We start from the raw sequence: 17,268 nt of genomic DNA on the forward strand, positions 1-17,268 counted from the left end.
AGGAAGACAAAAATAGCTGGGCATTTTGTGAGCAGTCAAGACAGGTGGTTTAAGGGCAAAGATGTTGTTAAGGAAGCGACGTGTGATTTGGTCAATTATACGTGAAGAAAAAACCGTTTTTATTGAGTGACTTTCTGGTAAATTCGAGTTGTGTATGAAAATTTTCGTAAGTAGAACAAAGGTTGAACATGCGGTGACCACACATGCGGTGAGCACACGTCATCGACACACCAGATTTTCGGAGTACTTGTGAATATCCCCCTTTACCGGCAACCAAGTTTCCCACCCTGCGTTTTCAAGCACATTTGCTCACATTAACAACAACTGGACACACTCCTAACTTAGATGACTTTAAACTAATCTCCTCTTCTAACGATTCTTATGAACTCTCCATTCATGAGAGCCTTCTAATCAATAAATACAAGCCTTCACTTAACGTGCAAGGAAACTCCATTCAACTTAACCTCTTTTAATTCCTCCTTAATTTACTTCCTATTTTCCCTATCATATAATCCATTTGACACCGCCTCCTTTAGTAGTAATTTAACACCCTTTTGTAAATATAATATCTTGTCTTAACAACTTATTTATTATTTGTCTGAAGATGTTTTGAGTAAAGACGAAATATTACAATAAATTCAATTTTACATAATTTTTGGTCTATTTCTATGGCTCTAATTAAAACTTTATGTTGGACATTAAATTTTATTACACGATTTCGTAAAAGAACTATTGCTAATGTGCATTTAATATACACGACAAGTTTTTTTAAAATAGACATGTTTTGACATCTCATGATGCCATCTTCAGTAGGAGTGAAATAATAAGTGATACAAGGTTTATGTAAAAGTAATATGATACATAAATTATAACAATAAAAGGAAATAAGATAAATTAATGGTGAGCGTCCGAACGTATTATAAATTCAATAAAATATAATATCTTATTTCCATTTTATTGTTGTAATTTATGTATCATATTACTTTTATATAAACCCTGTATCACTTATTATTTCACTCATACTGAAGATGGCATCATGAGATGTCGAAACATGTCGATTTTAAAAAAACTTGTCGTGTATTTTAATTAAATGCACATTAGCAATAGTGCTTTTACGAAATTATCCATGAATATCTTATTTCCTCTACTGCCTCGTGACCATGCACATGATGTGTATCGATGTAGAACATTACTATTATATAGTAGAAATTTATTTCTTTTTATTATTATATAAAGATATATGAAAGTTAACAAGTTAATTTTCCGAACTTGATTCGAGCTAGTTCCAAATCTCACCAAAATCAACAAATTTATCTTTATAAAACATTTGCATACGTACATAACGCGGAAGTAGAATATTTTACAGAAAAACAAAATAATCGATAAATGGACATGAAATATTAAATCACAAAATCAAAATACAATATTACAACGAAAGGTAAAGTTTAAAATCAACATACCTTCACAAATTCAGAAAGATTACAAGACACAACCAACTAAATGATACTCAGGTGCGGGTTCTAGTTGATTCTGTGGAATAATTTAAATGATTGACATTTCCGGTCACGTGAGATATGTTACCCTACCCCTAGGAAAAACGATCCTACAATATACCGGAAGAAAAACCGTTTTGTTTTACCAACCAAACAAATCACCCAATTCGTCTTATGAGACGTGGCTAAAAGCCGGTAAAGTACGGGTACAAAACGTCGACTGGTAGTCGTGGGAGATACATACGTTGTACTTTGGTCGTTTAACTTATGTTATTGTGTCATTGGTAATATCGATAATATTTTCTGATTTGTGATTTTCTTGCTGGTAATTTTAAAAGATGCCAAGGTACACCAAATAACGGCCTTATAGCTGTTAGACTTTTCAACATTTTTTTTCATTTTATAGATTTTTATGATAATTTTTGTAGGAGCAATAAAAGGTTTAAAGCAACTGTAGCTGTCACATATCATGATGAGGATGGCCATGTTGAGAGAGAGGAGGTGCATTTGTCAGAATTGGTTACTGAGGATCATAGAGGAAGCTGTTCTTTTAACAGTCCTGATAATTGTGGTGCATTGGAAGGCCATGAACTGGGAATAGAACAAGATAACAGTGATCTTGAAAGTGATGTTCACCATGATTGTGAAGAATCATCTTCTTATTACCAGAAAGTTGAAAGAAAACAAAAAGCATGGGAAAATTTGCGACGTTCAATTACAAAGAATACATTTCAGTTTGCTGGCAAAAATTGGAGCAATCTGAAGTGTATTCATTGTGATAATGAAGCAAAGTTTAGGTGCAGCGATTGTGGTCCAATGGCAAAGTATTGTGAGAACTGTATGTTAAAGATCCACACAACCGTAAATATTTGTCATCATGTTGAAATATTTAAGGTAACCTTTATGAGCTAGATATTATAAAAGTGTTTACAGTTAACTCTCTCAACACTTGCAACAAAAAATGCAAAAATATAATGAGAGTTTACATTGTGAAACATGCTACGAAGCACTAATCTAATATTTTTTATGAATGCAAGAAAGGGACTGATTACAGGGCAATTCCACGAATATGTCAACCTCAGGGTTGAAAAAATTTTTTCCAGATATGTTGAAAATAATGATGTTACAACTTCATATAATAATTGTGCCATTTGGTGCAGGACATTTTTTTCTGCTGGCTGCATGTCACATGACGGGAGACCATTTTGAAAGTTAGTGGTCAGCCATCTGGTCAGTACCCCCAGATTTAAAAGGAGATTTTAAGACTTGTACTGCTGAAGGAAACTGCCAAAAGGTAAGTTTAAGTGCATTCTTAGTAAGAGCAAATCTTTGTTTTTTATTTTTTGGGAAAAAAATTGTACTTTGGTTTGATCACAAGCTTTTGTTAGCCTATTTCATGCTACTCAGAGCTTTGTTACGTCAGTTACCAAGAAAGTGATAAAAGATGTGCTGTTTCTTTAGAAAAGCTCAAAGAAAAATGATACCCCCTGTGTTCTTAGCATATGGGGAGATGGGAAAGGCAACATGCAAAGAACTTTATTTGAGCTTCACGTTTAACAGTTTTTATGGTAACTGATGTAACAATTATGGCATGTGACATACAGTAACTGACGTAACATATCCAGGTAAATGATGGCACAGTCTGAAGTTTTTGATGTATTTTTATGTAGAAACCTGGATGCTCTGAGTTGATACTGTATTGATAGTTTCATTATATTAACGTGGTTTGAATAAAAAAAATAATGAAATCTTTTTCATTGTTTGGCCTGACCAAACTCATAATTTTTTCAACCTGTTTCTTGTTCGATTTCAGTTTCACTGATGTTGGATCTTTAATGATGAATTATGTGAATGTATCTTGAAGCTCAACCAAACTTTAGATAAATGCCTTATGTCAACAATTTTTCAATTCTTTTTTCAGAATGCCGAAGTCCGCAGCAGAGAAAATGAGAGACTACAGGGCTCGTATGAGTGATGCTAAACGTCAGCAGATGAGGGAAACAAATAAAGAGCAACAAAGAACACGCAGAGCTCAATGGACTGAGAAAAGAAGAATTCAAGAAAATGAAAGGAGCAAGGAAAGAGTAAAAAACCAAGACAAGCAAAGGCCTCCAACTTGAGCAGCGGCAACCAGGACAGAGCCCTAGCAAATGAGTACACTGCTTTTGGTAGCAGGCAATCTCTAGCAAAGGCAATAAAAAAGGCTGCCAGTTCTCTTCCAAGGAGCCCAAGGAAGAAAGCAGCAGTAGTCAAGAAACTGTCAGACACTTTTGTTAAACAAATTGAGAAGGGCAAACAACGCACACTTTCAGAAGTTGATAAGATCGTGGAAGAGTTTTTTCAAAGTGACACTGTTGCAAGGCAGCTTCCTGGGAGAAAGGACTTTGTAACTGTGAAGAAAGATGGACAAAAAGTTCGTGTGCAGAAGAAGATCTTACTGTCAACTGTCATGGAGACATACCAGAAGTTCAAGGCTGAATATCCTGAAGTGAAAGTAGGCAAATCAAAGTTTGCCAGTCTTCGTCCACCACACGTTCTTCCTGTCTCTGAGAAGGATCATTCTGTGTGTTGTTGTTCCTACCACGAAAATTTTGAGATGCTGATGGAGGGTCTCAAGCAAACAATTCATGGACTTCCAAACCCTGAAGGGCTGATTCAGATGTCTGTTTGCAGTTCCCCCAAATTGAACTGCCACTTGGGTGAATGTGAATTGTGCAAAGACGTCACAAAGCGGAATCTTTTTCCAGACTGTGATCTCTCAAGCCCTTGTTGTTACATTCAATGGAAAGAAAACAAAAAAATCCAAGTTCAGAACACTCTAGAAGGAGCAAAAGTAGAGTTCTTTGGGCAACTTTGTACCATGAGGCGCCACTGTTTCATTTCAAAGATACAGCTGAGCCAAATCAAAGCTTCGAAGGAAAATCTGAAGAGAAAGGAAGCTATTCTGCACACTGACTTTTCAGAGAACTTCCAGATAAAGCAACAGGATGAAATAATGGCAGCACACTGGGTCTCAAACAGTGTCACCATTTATACAGCAGTGATGAATACAGAAAATGGTGCAGCATCATTTGCTGTTATCAGTGATGCACTCCAACATGACAAATTCTCAGTAGCAGCATTCAACAGAGCCATCTTAGCTTCCGGACCAGCAGATATTGAAACCCTCCACATTTTTACAGATGGTGCTGGCAGTCAGTTCAAAAACAGGTTCACTCTATCCACCTTGACAGATCCAAAACTGATTTACAGCAAACTGAAAAATGCGGACTGGAGCTTTTTTGGTACAGCACATGGGAAAGGGCCTGTGGATGGTGTAGGTGGGACAGTGAAAAGAGCAGTGTGGTGAAGAATGCTTCAGTATCCTGTATCATGATGCATAAGTTGGAGTTCTTCCGCATCAAAACCCGGGCACAGTGAGAATTTATTTGCTGCAAATGTTACGTCTGTTACCCATGGAATTGCCCTACAACTAATTTCTATGAGGTTATTCATTGCTTTGTAGGATGGAATGTTTTGGCCATATAAACTCATGAACATGCTGGTGTATAATTGTTAATGCCAAACAGCTCGTCACAAAAGAAGTGTTTCTGTTGTTGATGTTAAAGGTATGTTATATGTAAAATGTGCTGCAAAAGTTTTTTCATTTTAGCTGGGATGGTTCAACACAATTATAATTTTGGATCTTTTTCAATTTTTAGGCACCTTTTGTACTGTTGAGGTACAGTTTTGCTCATGTTCTCCAGAGTTTGTTCAACTTCTGCAATTTGGCCTTTGGGGTGGAACACCTACAAAACCATAAATTGCATTTGCAATTGAGTTTTTTGAATAGATTCATTCTGTGCAGATGGAATGCCAGGCATCAATAAAAAGCATTTGTCAGTCATTTGAAGAGTTTAATCATAACCACATATTCTCTTCATATGCAACACCAAAAATGTATCCTGTCATTATAGAGGCTTTAGAAGAATATAGGTAACTGCATGTAGGTCACTGATTTATTGCACTGCTGTACTACGTATGAATTGCTGGGAAAAATGCAGTCAATTTCATAGCCTAAGAATCTCATCTTAAGAGATATATTTAATTGGAGAAAATCAAAATGCTAAAGTTTATGATGGGAAAATATTTTTCCTTAAGTATTACTGTCTTGCACTGTATTTTGTTTATGTCATTTGTTTAAGAGTGCATAATTGCTTTCTTTGTGTCATTGTTTTTTTCAGAATTTACAGACATAAACTAAACTTGTTGAGCTGTGTTATTCCTGAGCTTGATGAAGGAAATATCTGTCCTACTTGTCCCAAAGTGAGTATATTCGTATTACTTGTTTAACAATGACAATTTAGTAAAAAGAACATTAGCAATGCTATCTCAAACACCTTTTTGACTGCATCATTTGCATCATTGAACTCAAATTGCATGATTTTATCCTTCACCCTTTTATTGAAGACTGATGGTGTGATTTTGAGTCTCTTGATGCTCTATTTATTGGAAATTTTACAAGTTGTTGCTGTGTTTTCATTTTCTGGTAAAATCCATTTTTGTAGTGTATTCCAAAACTGTGGTAATACATATGCCAGGTTAACAACATTATCTGAGATCCAACATCCAAGTACAATCTGTAAGTATGCACTGTAATGTGTGGGATTGCTTTGGTATATTGATGGAATATTCTTTATGGTTGTCTTAGAAAATGATAGCATGCTCTCGAAAAAGGCATAGTTATAGCTTGATATAGCCATCATAATCATTACAACCACGCCACAAACATTGCTACATGTTTGGAATGGATACGCTTTCGAACAATTGTCTGTGCACTTGTGTCCTCCTCTAACCCGGCATCTGCTATCAAGATCATGTGTCATTGTTACTGAGTAGTTGGCTATGCTGTCGCAAATATTATGTGCCTTGATGAATTTATCTAAAATGTGTAGAAGAGTGTTCGGAAATTGCCAGCCTAATGAATCCCCATATGTAATGTTTTTGTCATTAGTGTCTACATAGCAAAGTACCCAATGGTTTCCGGGGTGCAAATCATCTCCAAGGAATGTGTTGCCATTGCTTTTTTTACCAACATTTATGGCAAAACAGAATTTTGAAATGAATTCATATTTAGCATGGTGTTGGGCTGTTGTGGCTGGTTTTGTTCCATTGAGGTACACATAATATGTATCTGTTTTCTTTTGGTTTAGGTTTGTTGTCAACCAGCATATGTGGTCACTTGACACCCATCTGTCTACACATAACCTGGACATCTCATTGGATGACAATCCTCATTCTTTCATAATCTCACTGTACGGGGTTCTGTACAAAAGCTTCTGAAAGGCTGTAATTGAAGCAGCTGATGGATGTTCCACCACCGTGTCTGGTTTGTTCAATGGTCGTGAAATCCAGGCAATTTCCTCTTCGACTTCTACTTGTATGCTTTTTAAGGTGTGAAATTTCTGCAGATTGGTGATGCAATTGATATCTAACCTTCCTTGTGATGTGTTGATACATGCTCCTTTGCTTGTACTTGATGCCTCAACTATTTTTCTCCATTGTTACAACTGGTCCATACTTGGGATAGATGTTACATGGCAAGGATCAACAACTGAATCATCATCTGTACTGCAATTTACACCTTTGGTAAACCATTTCTCAATCTTTGGCAACAAAGACTCAAAAGCCTGACCTCTAGTTAACTTGCTAAGTATGGGCTCTATCTTTTTTGAATCTTTTTTGAGAGACAAAACCTCCAAATAAATTATGTAGATATAATTAACAAAACTAATTTCCATTTCTATATTATGAATTTTTAATGCAAAACTTAAATCCTATGTCATGTCAGGGCTTATATTCATGTTGCCTTGCACCCCCATCCCCATTGCACTGCAAAGGTCTGAACTAAATAACCTAAATAACCGCATAAAATTTGCAAGTAGTGCAATGCAGTGGAAGGTCTGGTGTAAGTCAGAATATGTTTATGTTTAGTAGCTTATTATAAATTTAAAATACTATAATAACAACACTGCTGATATTGTTATAATTATTACCAATTATTTCAAAAATATTGCCAATACGGCAGTTGTCAAGTAGTTTCATGTATTCTGACATACTCTGCAGCGAAAGTAGTGTTTGCAATTCAGTTAATGTATGTGCATATGCTTAGTGTGTTGAAGCAATTAAACTTGCAATACCTTCGTATTGTTATTCCACATACCGCTTTTCACGATTAATAAAGAACTTAAAACGATAAGATATTTAGCTTTATTATAGAGCAATACAATGGAAGGAGAACAAGAAAGTTGACAATGCGCATACGATGATGTTTTTTTAAAAAAAAGTTAAAGAGGGTAAAATCGTATTTCGCGGCAAGACGATAAAACAATTCGCGCGAGTAACGATGGTGACATTTAATATTTATATTTCAGTTCACGTTTCACGTGACAAGTTTCTATTTGGCTTCTGTGCTCCGACCTCTCGATAAGTCCCAAATCGTTGGTGTCTTATCAAAGTGATTCTTCTGATGAAGAGAGAAGTAATAATGATAAATCTAAAGAAGATGAAAAGTCAATCGAGAACACTGTCAATATGGATGCTCTAAAATCTAAGTTTCTTTTAAACAGTGCGCCAACTGTTGATGCTAAGGTGAAGTGTAATAGTTTTATCCAAAGTCCTAACTAGGCAACTACTAACACCAAGGCTAAATATATGATACAATTTGCTATGTTTTAAAGGAAGGAATTGATTGGAGAAGACACATCGATCCTTCAATGAAAGAAGTTACAATTAATGCAAAGTATGACGAACTCTTTTCTGCTTCAGTACGTTAATAATTTAATCATTGTCACCAATTACATGCACATGGACAAAATCATGATTTTGAAGAAGTCTACTATTTTAGATTGTACCTCAAAATCTATTTAAAACGAGGCAGCAAAAAACACATAAAAATATGTTGTCTGGCTATGTTTAGCCAGTTCATATCAGTAAATTTCAATTTGATAATCAACTAAAAACATTCTCAAGTTACGGTAAGAGCAAAAGCAAGCATAGTTTGAGAAAAAATGTATTTGTTAATGAGTTATGTGTGATCTTTTTGTTTTTAATAAATCACAGGTTATGCATTAGATCCAAGTGATGACACAGCTCACATTGAAGAGAAGTTAGTTACAATATATGTATATAATATTGTTACAATGTGCTTATAGCATAACTATGATATAGCATACATCTTCAACAATAGTCATGTTAGTGCAGGAACACATATCTCTCCAAAATTTTATGTGTTTTACATTGTGGGGATGATTTATTGTAGTGTAGATTGATACTAAAACCCAATGCAAACCAACTTTTTCATCCTTTATTAGTTTCTGGACTAACTTTTTATACATAATTCACAATATGTAGAGGGTATTAAACACTCCTACATGAAACATGTTCCTCAGTGAATGCATCAAGTCTGAAATAAAATAATGCTGAAGTATTATATCACTCAATTACTTTGAAATGATTCAAGCTGATAAATGTTTATTTCAGTGGAGTATGATGAATGTGCTTTGTCATGAAATTACCTTAAAAACATAATGTAGTACATGGCTCTTAAATATTAGTAAATAGGCTTGGTAATGTTTTATGTTTATATCAATTGTTATCCATTAAGATTTGGGGATGTTGAGAAAGCAAAGGATAGCAAGGGATTGACTGTGTTTGAAGCTACAAAACAGCCGGCGGGAGATAAAAGGTAGAGAGATGATAGGGGATATCCTGGTGTGGCTGATGGATACAAGGGTATGACTACTACAATAAGGATAACTTTTGAAAGGTTGTCCTAATATCTCTTATTCTCTGTTATCTTAAAGGACCATGGAGTAAGTTTGTTGATGAAGAAACTATTGCTAAACCATCTGAGGTATTTCAGATACCCAAATAAAGAGTTTTATGAAGATATTTTTCAAATCAAACAATTATTTTTCTGACTTTTTACCTTGGTGAATACAGGAAGACTCAACAATCCTTGAGGAGTATGAATTATCGAAGAAAAACAAATCAAAGAAAGTTGATATGAAACCTTCAGAAGAGAAATCCACATTACACAGTAAGTTAAAATTTTTATACTTTCTTGTAGTTTCCTAAATCTTTACCAAATGTAATTATTTTTCAGTTAAAGATTCATATGACTATCAAGGAAGATCATATCTTCACATTCCACAAGATCTTGGCATTAATCTCAAGTCAGATACTCCTCCAGAACAATGTTTTCTACCAAAACAACATATTCATACGTGGTATTATTTATTATAAAGTAATGATTTGTTCTAGTACTACGTACGTATGTTTGTAGATATTGTATTGGACTTCCTTAGCACTTGTTTTAAGAAACACGGCTAACCTAACATTTACTTATCATTTGACTCTGAACATGACTACTGCTAAGGTTGTGGAAACGTCAGGCAACATGAACACCAACAGTTGTTGTACGTTGTCGCAATATTAACATGTTCAGGTCCAAATGCTTTCGTTTCAATTTCTATCGCTCGTTCATAAAAATCTTTTGCTTTTTCGTACTCTCCCATTTTAATGTAAACCAAACCCAGATTGCTGTAAGTTGACGCACTATTAACATGGTCAGGTCCAAATGCTTTTGTTTCAATTTTCATCGCTCGTTTATAAAAATCTTTTGCTTTTTCGTACTCTCTCATTTTAATGTAAACCGAACCCAGATTGTTGTACGTTACCGCAATATTAACGTGGTCAGGTCCAAATGCTTTCGTTTTAATTTCTATCGCTCGTTCATAAAAATCTTTTGCTTTTTCGTACTCTCCCATTTTATTGTAAACAAAACCCAGATTGTTGTACGTTGTCGCATTATTAATATGGTCAGGTCCAAATGCTTTTGTTTCAATTTTTATCGCTCGTTCATAAAAAAGTTTCGCTTTTTCGTACACTCCCATATCATCGTAAACCGAACCCAGATTGTTGTACGTTGTCGCAATATTAACATGTTCAGGTCCAAATGCTTTTATTTCAATTTCTATCGCTCGTTCATAAAAATCTTTTGCTTTTTCGTACTCTCCCATTTCACTGTAAACCGAACCCAGATTGTTGTACATTGTCGCAATATTAACATGGTCAGGTCCAAATGCTTTTGTTTGAATTTCTATCGCTCGTTCATAAAAATCTTTTGCTTTTTCGTACTCTCCCATATTATAGTAAACCAAACCCAGATTGCTGTACATTGTCGCAATATAAACATGGTCATATCCAAATGTTTTTGGTTTAATTTCTATCGCTCGTTCATAAAATCTTTTGCTTTTCGTACTCTCCCATTTTAATGTAAACCAAACCCAGATTGTTGTACGTTACCGCAATATTAACGTGGTCAGGTCCAAATGCTTTCGTTTTAATTTCTATCGCTCGTTCATAAAAATCTTTTGCTTTTCGTACTCTCCCATTTTATTGTAAACAAACCCAGATTGTTGTACGTTGTCGCAATATTAACATGGTCAGGTCCAAATGCTTTTGTTTCAATTTTATCGCTCGTTCATAAAAATTTTGCTTTTCGTACTCTCCCATATCATCGTAAACCGAACCCAGATTGTTGTACGTTGTCGCAATATTAACATGGTCAGGTCCAAATGCTTTTGTTTCAATTTCTATCGCTCGTTCATAAAAATCTTTTGCTTTTTCGTACTCTCCCATTTCACTGTAAACCGAACCCAGATTGTCGTACATTGTAGCAATATTCACATGGTCAGGTCCAATTGCTTTTGTTTGAATTTCTATCGCTCGTTCATAAAATCTTTTGCTTTTTCGTACTCTCCCATATTATAGTAAACCAAACCCAGATTGCTATACGTTGTCGAAATATTAACATGGTCAGGTCCATATGTTTTAGTTTTAATTTCTATCGCTCGTTCATAAAAATCTTTTGCTTTTTCGTACTCTCCCATTTTAATGTAAACCAAACCCAGATTGTTGTACGTTACCGCAATATTAACGTGGTCAGGTCCAAATGCTTTCGTTTTAATTTCTATCGCTCGTTCATAAAAATCTTTTGCTTTTTCGTACTCTCCCATTTTATTGTAAACAAAACCCAGATTGTTGTACGTTGTCGCAATATTAACATGGTCAGGTCCAAATGCTTTTGTTTCAATTTTTATCGCTCGTTCATAAAAAAGTTTCGCTTTTTCGTACACTCCCATATCATCGTAAACCGAACCCAGATTGTTGTACGTTGTCGCAATATTAACATGTTCAGGTCCAAATGCTTTTATTTCAATTTCTATCGCTCGTTCATAAAAATCTTTTGCTTTTTCGTACTCTCCCATTTCACTGTAAACCGAACCCAGATTGTCGTACATTGTCGCAATATTCACATGGTCAGGTCCAATTGCTTTTGTTTGAATTTCTATCGCTCGTTCATAAAAATCTTTTGCTTTTTCGTACTCTCCCATATTATAGTAAACCAAACCCAGATTGCTATACGTTGTCGAAATATTAACATGGTCAGGTCCATATGTTTTAGTTTTAATTTTCATCGCTCGTTCATAAAAATCTTTTGCTTTTTCGTACTCTCCCATAAGTCTGTAAACCAAACCCAGATTGTTGTACATTGGCGCAATAATAACATGGTCAGCTCCAAGTGCTTTTGTTTGAATTCCTATTGCTCGCTCGAGAAAATCTTTAGCATTTTCATACTCTCCATCCATCCAAAGCAATACACCCAGCTCGTTGTACGAAGATGAAACATCAATATGATCAACACCTAACACTTTAGTTTGAATTTCTGTAATTTCATAAAGTACTTTAGTTGCAAGTTTATAGTTGAAAAATCTTTCCAAAACATCTACAAAATATTTGGCAAGTTTCCAATTTCTTTCATCAAGTTTTTGTTTTGATGATTTTACATCGATCAACTTATTTAGGAAATGTTGAAATGATGAATTTGTTATGAATTTACTTAGATGTGGAATTATTTTGATTTCATCTTCTTTGTCTTCAAAATGATTTAGAGCCCAAGCAACTTGACAGGCAAGATCAGTTGCAGACTTTTTAGAATTATTTTCGTTTTGTTTACAGCCAAAGGTCTGCGATGAATAATTTATGATGGCTTCGTGTACAACGCTGTGCAGGCGGATGTCGTTGTTTTCCGTTTGAAGGAATAAAGAACAATGCTTTAATTGAAGACAGACATCTTCTGCAGATATTTGTGGATCAATGCTTTTAATGAATTGTATTATAACATCTTGTGGTAAGGGATCGAAAGATATTATTGAGAAAAGTTTAAAAACATGTTCCAACAAGATGGATTCTTCGGCATTTTTTTGTACTGCTAACATAACAGTTTTCATTCCTAAATAAGCTGAGTTTATTTTTTCAAAATTGCCATCCATTTTCTGTCGCTTTCCTTCATTCAACTTATACAAATATTGCTCCCACGTGAATGTCGGATTTGCACTATTTAAACTACCTACGTAGTAAGCAGCATTTGCCAGGAACAACGGTTGACGATCTAATTTGTGTGATAAATCGTTTAAAAATTTTTCATCTTTATTATGAATGTCAGAAAAACAGATAAAAGTTGTCGACATTCTTCATTGTTCATACCATGACTAACTGAAATGTGTTTATTTAGATTTCCATCTGGTGGTATAGCATCTGTATTTTGAATAGTTACTATAATTTGTCCATTTTTCCAATTATGATCACCAACTTGAGGTAATAATGGATAAATTTTATGAAGTTCAACTACATTATCTACAACAATCCACCATGTTTGCCAAGATTTCAGTTGTTGTGTCAGCAATAACTGAAAATCTTTAATTTTGTCTTCGCTGCTTTTTGCTTCTTTTGAAATATTTTCAATGACAGTTTTATCATTGCTTAATCGTTGATAAAGTTCAGCATAATTTTTTAAAAGAGAGTCGATATCTTTTCCTTCGAGCGTCATCACAAATGTTGTATTCTTTTCCCAGTCAAACGAGTTATACATTTCTTCACAAACTTGTCTAGCTAATTGAGATTTACCACTGCCAGGATTACCAGAAATATAGTAATATGTTAGTTCATTATTGTTAGTACTGCGCAAGTTATTGAGATCTGCTGTGATTTGATTAAGTAATTCTGTACGTTTAACCACATCGTGATTTGATTTGCAAGGAAGTACTTGAAAAGAATAAAATATGTTTCGTTCACTTTTTATTTTGATAATTTCAGTGAATGAAAATCCTAGATCTTGAAATGAGTTTTCAATATCACAAACCATTGTATGAAATTTCGAATCAGAAACTTCTCCTTTATGTGCATGGATTAATTTGTTTCTTACATCACGAAGTTTGTCCACAGCAGCTCTAACTTTATCATTAATGTTTGTTCCAATTGAGTGGGTAAACAATATTGCTTTACATATTTTTGTACAATCCCACTTACTTGTGTCACCATCTTTAAGTTTCGACAATATTTTTTCATCACGAAATATTTTTTTTGATCTTTCAAAGTTGAACAATTTCTGACCACTGACGTTTGTATTTTCCCATTTTCCAAGAGATTGTTCGTAATGATTGTTCCATTCTTGGATAAAAAGATCAACAAGTTTCTTTTCAACATCTGTAAGTACTTTCTGCAGAGAGGAGTTATTGATTTCTTCCCTTGACTGCATCTAAGAGTCATAAAATTGTTAATATTATTGGCTCTTTAATTAGAGTTTTTAGACAACTAAAAGTGTTGAAGATCAAACATAGCTATGTACTGTTACAGTTTTACTTGTACGTGTAAATGAATATCGAGGATGGCAGTTGAAAACAACGCAATTGGACATTTTATTTTTCCTGCATTTAGGCATTTGGCTACATTTTGGTAGTGGCGTCGCAGGGATTTTGCGAGGGGGGGAGGGGCACAAAATTTGTACCACGTCATTCGCTAGAGAAATGGCCCTCAAAATTGCTTCTGCACTGGAAATTTTTGAAATATTTATCACAACATGAATAGTATCAATTTTTTAACTTCTCAGTTTAACCTTGGTGGATTTGTACATTCTTCGTGTTATAACGTTACGTAGATTGATTATTGATTTTAATGAAATGTTTTCATATTATAATACTCCCAGAATTTCAGTATTTTTAAGAGCCTTACTCTTAGTCATTGGTATATTTGTATTTTTGTGTCTACAAGTTTGAGTCTACGAGTATACTTGTCCACGATCTTATACAAGTTCTATGATATGGTGTAATGTGGTTCATGATAAGCATCACAATATTACTTGTTCTTCCTTGCCTACTAGAGACTTAAATTATTCTAGAATTATTGTTTTGTTTTTTCATTGTTATAGAATTGAAATCTTTACCACTCGGCTAACAACCCATAAAGGGTAAATGCAACGCAAACTAGTCTGCACAGCTAAAAGAATACTTCCCTTTACAGTAAAGTTGTGCGAATTCCGTAAGAGCTACATTAATGCCATGTGCTTCTTTTTCAATTTCGAACGATGCATATAAATACTCTTATCTAAAATTCAGATGGGGGCACTTGGGGGCACAGCCAATTTTAAGGGGGGCACGTGACCCCTCCCAAGGCCCCACTTTAGCGACGCCACTGCATGTTGTAATGAAAATGGAGGTACTGAGTTATATTATCACTTAGGAAGGTGTTTAATAATTTGTCTAACTGACACACAAAGTTTTTGCAGGCTGTCTACTTGAATACAATTATTACTTAGTCAGCTGTACAATGGAAATATATATGAAGCAGAGTGTTCTGTAATGTAGCCTTTGCATTTAAAAAAAATTCCTATTCCTTATAAAAGATTTGATTGCCTTCGAAGAAATAATCGTAAAGACAACCATAAGAAATTATTCTTCCTTCCAATAAAAAAAACATGTAAAACATAAGAAATGTCACGTTTGATGGAAAAAACAAAAATTTAAAAAATTAATCAATTACACACTGTAAAATATTGTGGTATACTCTGGTGTTACAATTTTATAGTATTCTGTATGTAATCGACATCTGAATTTCATGTAATTGCCATAAAATGTACAATTTATTTTCCGAGTTTTTTGCATGCATTTAAAATTAATCAAAACATGCCTAACATTTAAAATGTTTGTGGAAAATCTAAAAAATGAAAAAAAAGCTCTAAAATTTTGTCTTAAATTTACATCATCAAAACTATACAACGTGTCTGTTTCTTCCAATAAAAATTTGTTGTGGCATAGGCTTATTGATAAGGGAGCACAGGACCCCAAAGATTTGAGTAACCGTTGGCATTTGAGCTTAACTCCATATGTCATTTGCATAACAATCAAAAAAACTAAAAAGACGTTAATGGAATTAAGTTATAAGAAAGAAATGGAGCATGAAGGAAAAGATTAGGAAAAGGGAGTTAGCTCACCTTCCATTTACATACACTCCCATGCACACAAATTAAACTTAAAGATAGATTTAGAAAATAGCAAATACCATGGCAAATGGTGATAATAACAATGTAATAGTTCTTAAAAGAACTGTTTTAACCAAAATACTAACCAAACAATTCAAAGGAACCGTTATTTACAGCTAGAAAGAGACACTATGCATTTCGGCAGACTACTCGTCAGGTGTCAACGTCTGCTAAATGACAACCTCCAAACCATGCTATATTTATAACGTTACAAAAGGTCAATGTCATCCCTATTTTTAGAGATGACACTTATAGTCCAGTAGATTTATGGTTGAATCTTGAACTAATTCCCACAAAAGCTCACTCTTCAAAAATATCTTTCCTTTCATGTACAGAACAACATATTAAAAATCCCACATGATCTGAGGCCGGCAACTTCGTAAAATAATGTTTTCTGTGAAATTATGACATGAAAACGAGGCTATAAACAAGAATTACAAAATAACACTGCTTTGACCTAACGAATATCATATTTGATTATATAAATCTGCAGCGTGGCTATTAAAATCATGTTAAGTCTTCAACGACCGAAAAAAGGAATCCTTTAGGTTACATAGTAATACAAGAGTGTCACTAAATTTACATATGGTTAATATAGTGTACTTTGATTTACAAAGACATTTCTGTCATTTCATACTTTTGTTAATCATCTTCAACATCAACACCACTGTTAGTGCAACCAGTACCTCTACATTGACCACATGCCATTGTGCAGTGAAGTCCATTTTTACGACAGGTACATCTTGCAGTTGAACAATTTGTGGTACAGTTGCATCGTATCATATTAAGCAAGTTTTCAGGAGCTGCTGGAAGATCAGTTGTTCTAGGTACGAACATAACCACACATTTTCCAACCAAATGCATCAATCAACAATCCTTCGTCTTGACTCTGCCATTGCTTAACTTGAAGAAAGACTCTCAATGAATGATACTTGGCTGCACTAGATGTTGGGGGAAGACTTTGGGGCTCTACCATTCGGCCTTTAGTGCACACCTTCTCGTAGTACTTCCTGTGGCGCAAACTGTCTAGAGTCTCGCCTTTTTCCTCCATACATGCAGACCAAGGCATTTTCACCACTCTGGATAACCGTATTCATGCTGACGTTTGAAACTTCAAATGCTGATGCTTGTTCACGGAAATAGTTTGAATCTGTGAATTTCTTAAGAGGTGCCGATTTTCCAAGGCCAAAGGGTCGGGATGTCGTGTCACAACCAGCAATAGCATGAAGAAACAAAATGTTTTACACAGAGATTCACCCAGCTCTGATCTCACTATTCTCATGTTCCATACTCTTTCCGTTCTACGTTTAGTTGTTTTCTTTGGTTCTGGACGAAAATAAAGACCACATCCCT

General features: G+C 34.6%; 1 protein-coding gene and 1 pseudogene across 2 annotated transcripts; both read left to right on the top strand.

Moving 5' to 3' along the window:
* Positions 1 to 1,682: 1,682 nt before the first annotated feature.
* Positions 1,683 to 2,458, top strand: LOC124456770. Of its 2 annotated transcripts, none has more exons than XM_047007120.1 (2): positions 1,683 to 1,839; positions 1,922 to 2,458. In XM_047007120.1, the coding sequence occupies exons 1-2, from the start codon at positions 1,832 to 1,834 to the stop codon at positions 2,403 to 2,405; spliced, it is 492 nt and encodes a 163-aa protein (XP_046863076.1). In that variant the 5' UTR covers positions 1,683 to 1,831; the 3' UTR covers positions 2,406 to 2,458. The 2 variants fall into 2 exon arrangements, with proteins under 2 accessions (XP_046863076.1, XP_046863075.1); XM_047007119.1 differs by having other exon boundaries at positions 1,716 to 1,777.
* Positions 2,459 to 8,066: 5,608 nt separating this feature from the next.
* LOC124458354 lies at positions 8,067 to 9,988 on the top strand (annotated as a pseudogene).
* Positions 9,989 to 17,268: the final 7,280 nt, after the last annotated feature.

Source organism: Xenia sp. Carnegie-2017, unplaced genomic scaffold, assembly GCF_021976095.1.
Source record: "Xenia sp. Carnegie-2017 unplaced genomic scaffold, XeniaSp_v1 HiC_scaffold_6, whole genome shotgun sequence".
In the NCBI taxonomy this organism is placed as follows: domain Eukaryota; kingdom Metazoa; phylum Cnidaria; class Anthozoa; order Malacalcyonacea; family Xeniidae; genus Xenia; species Xenia sp. Carnegie-2017.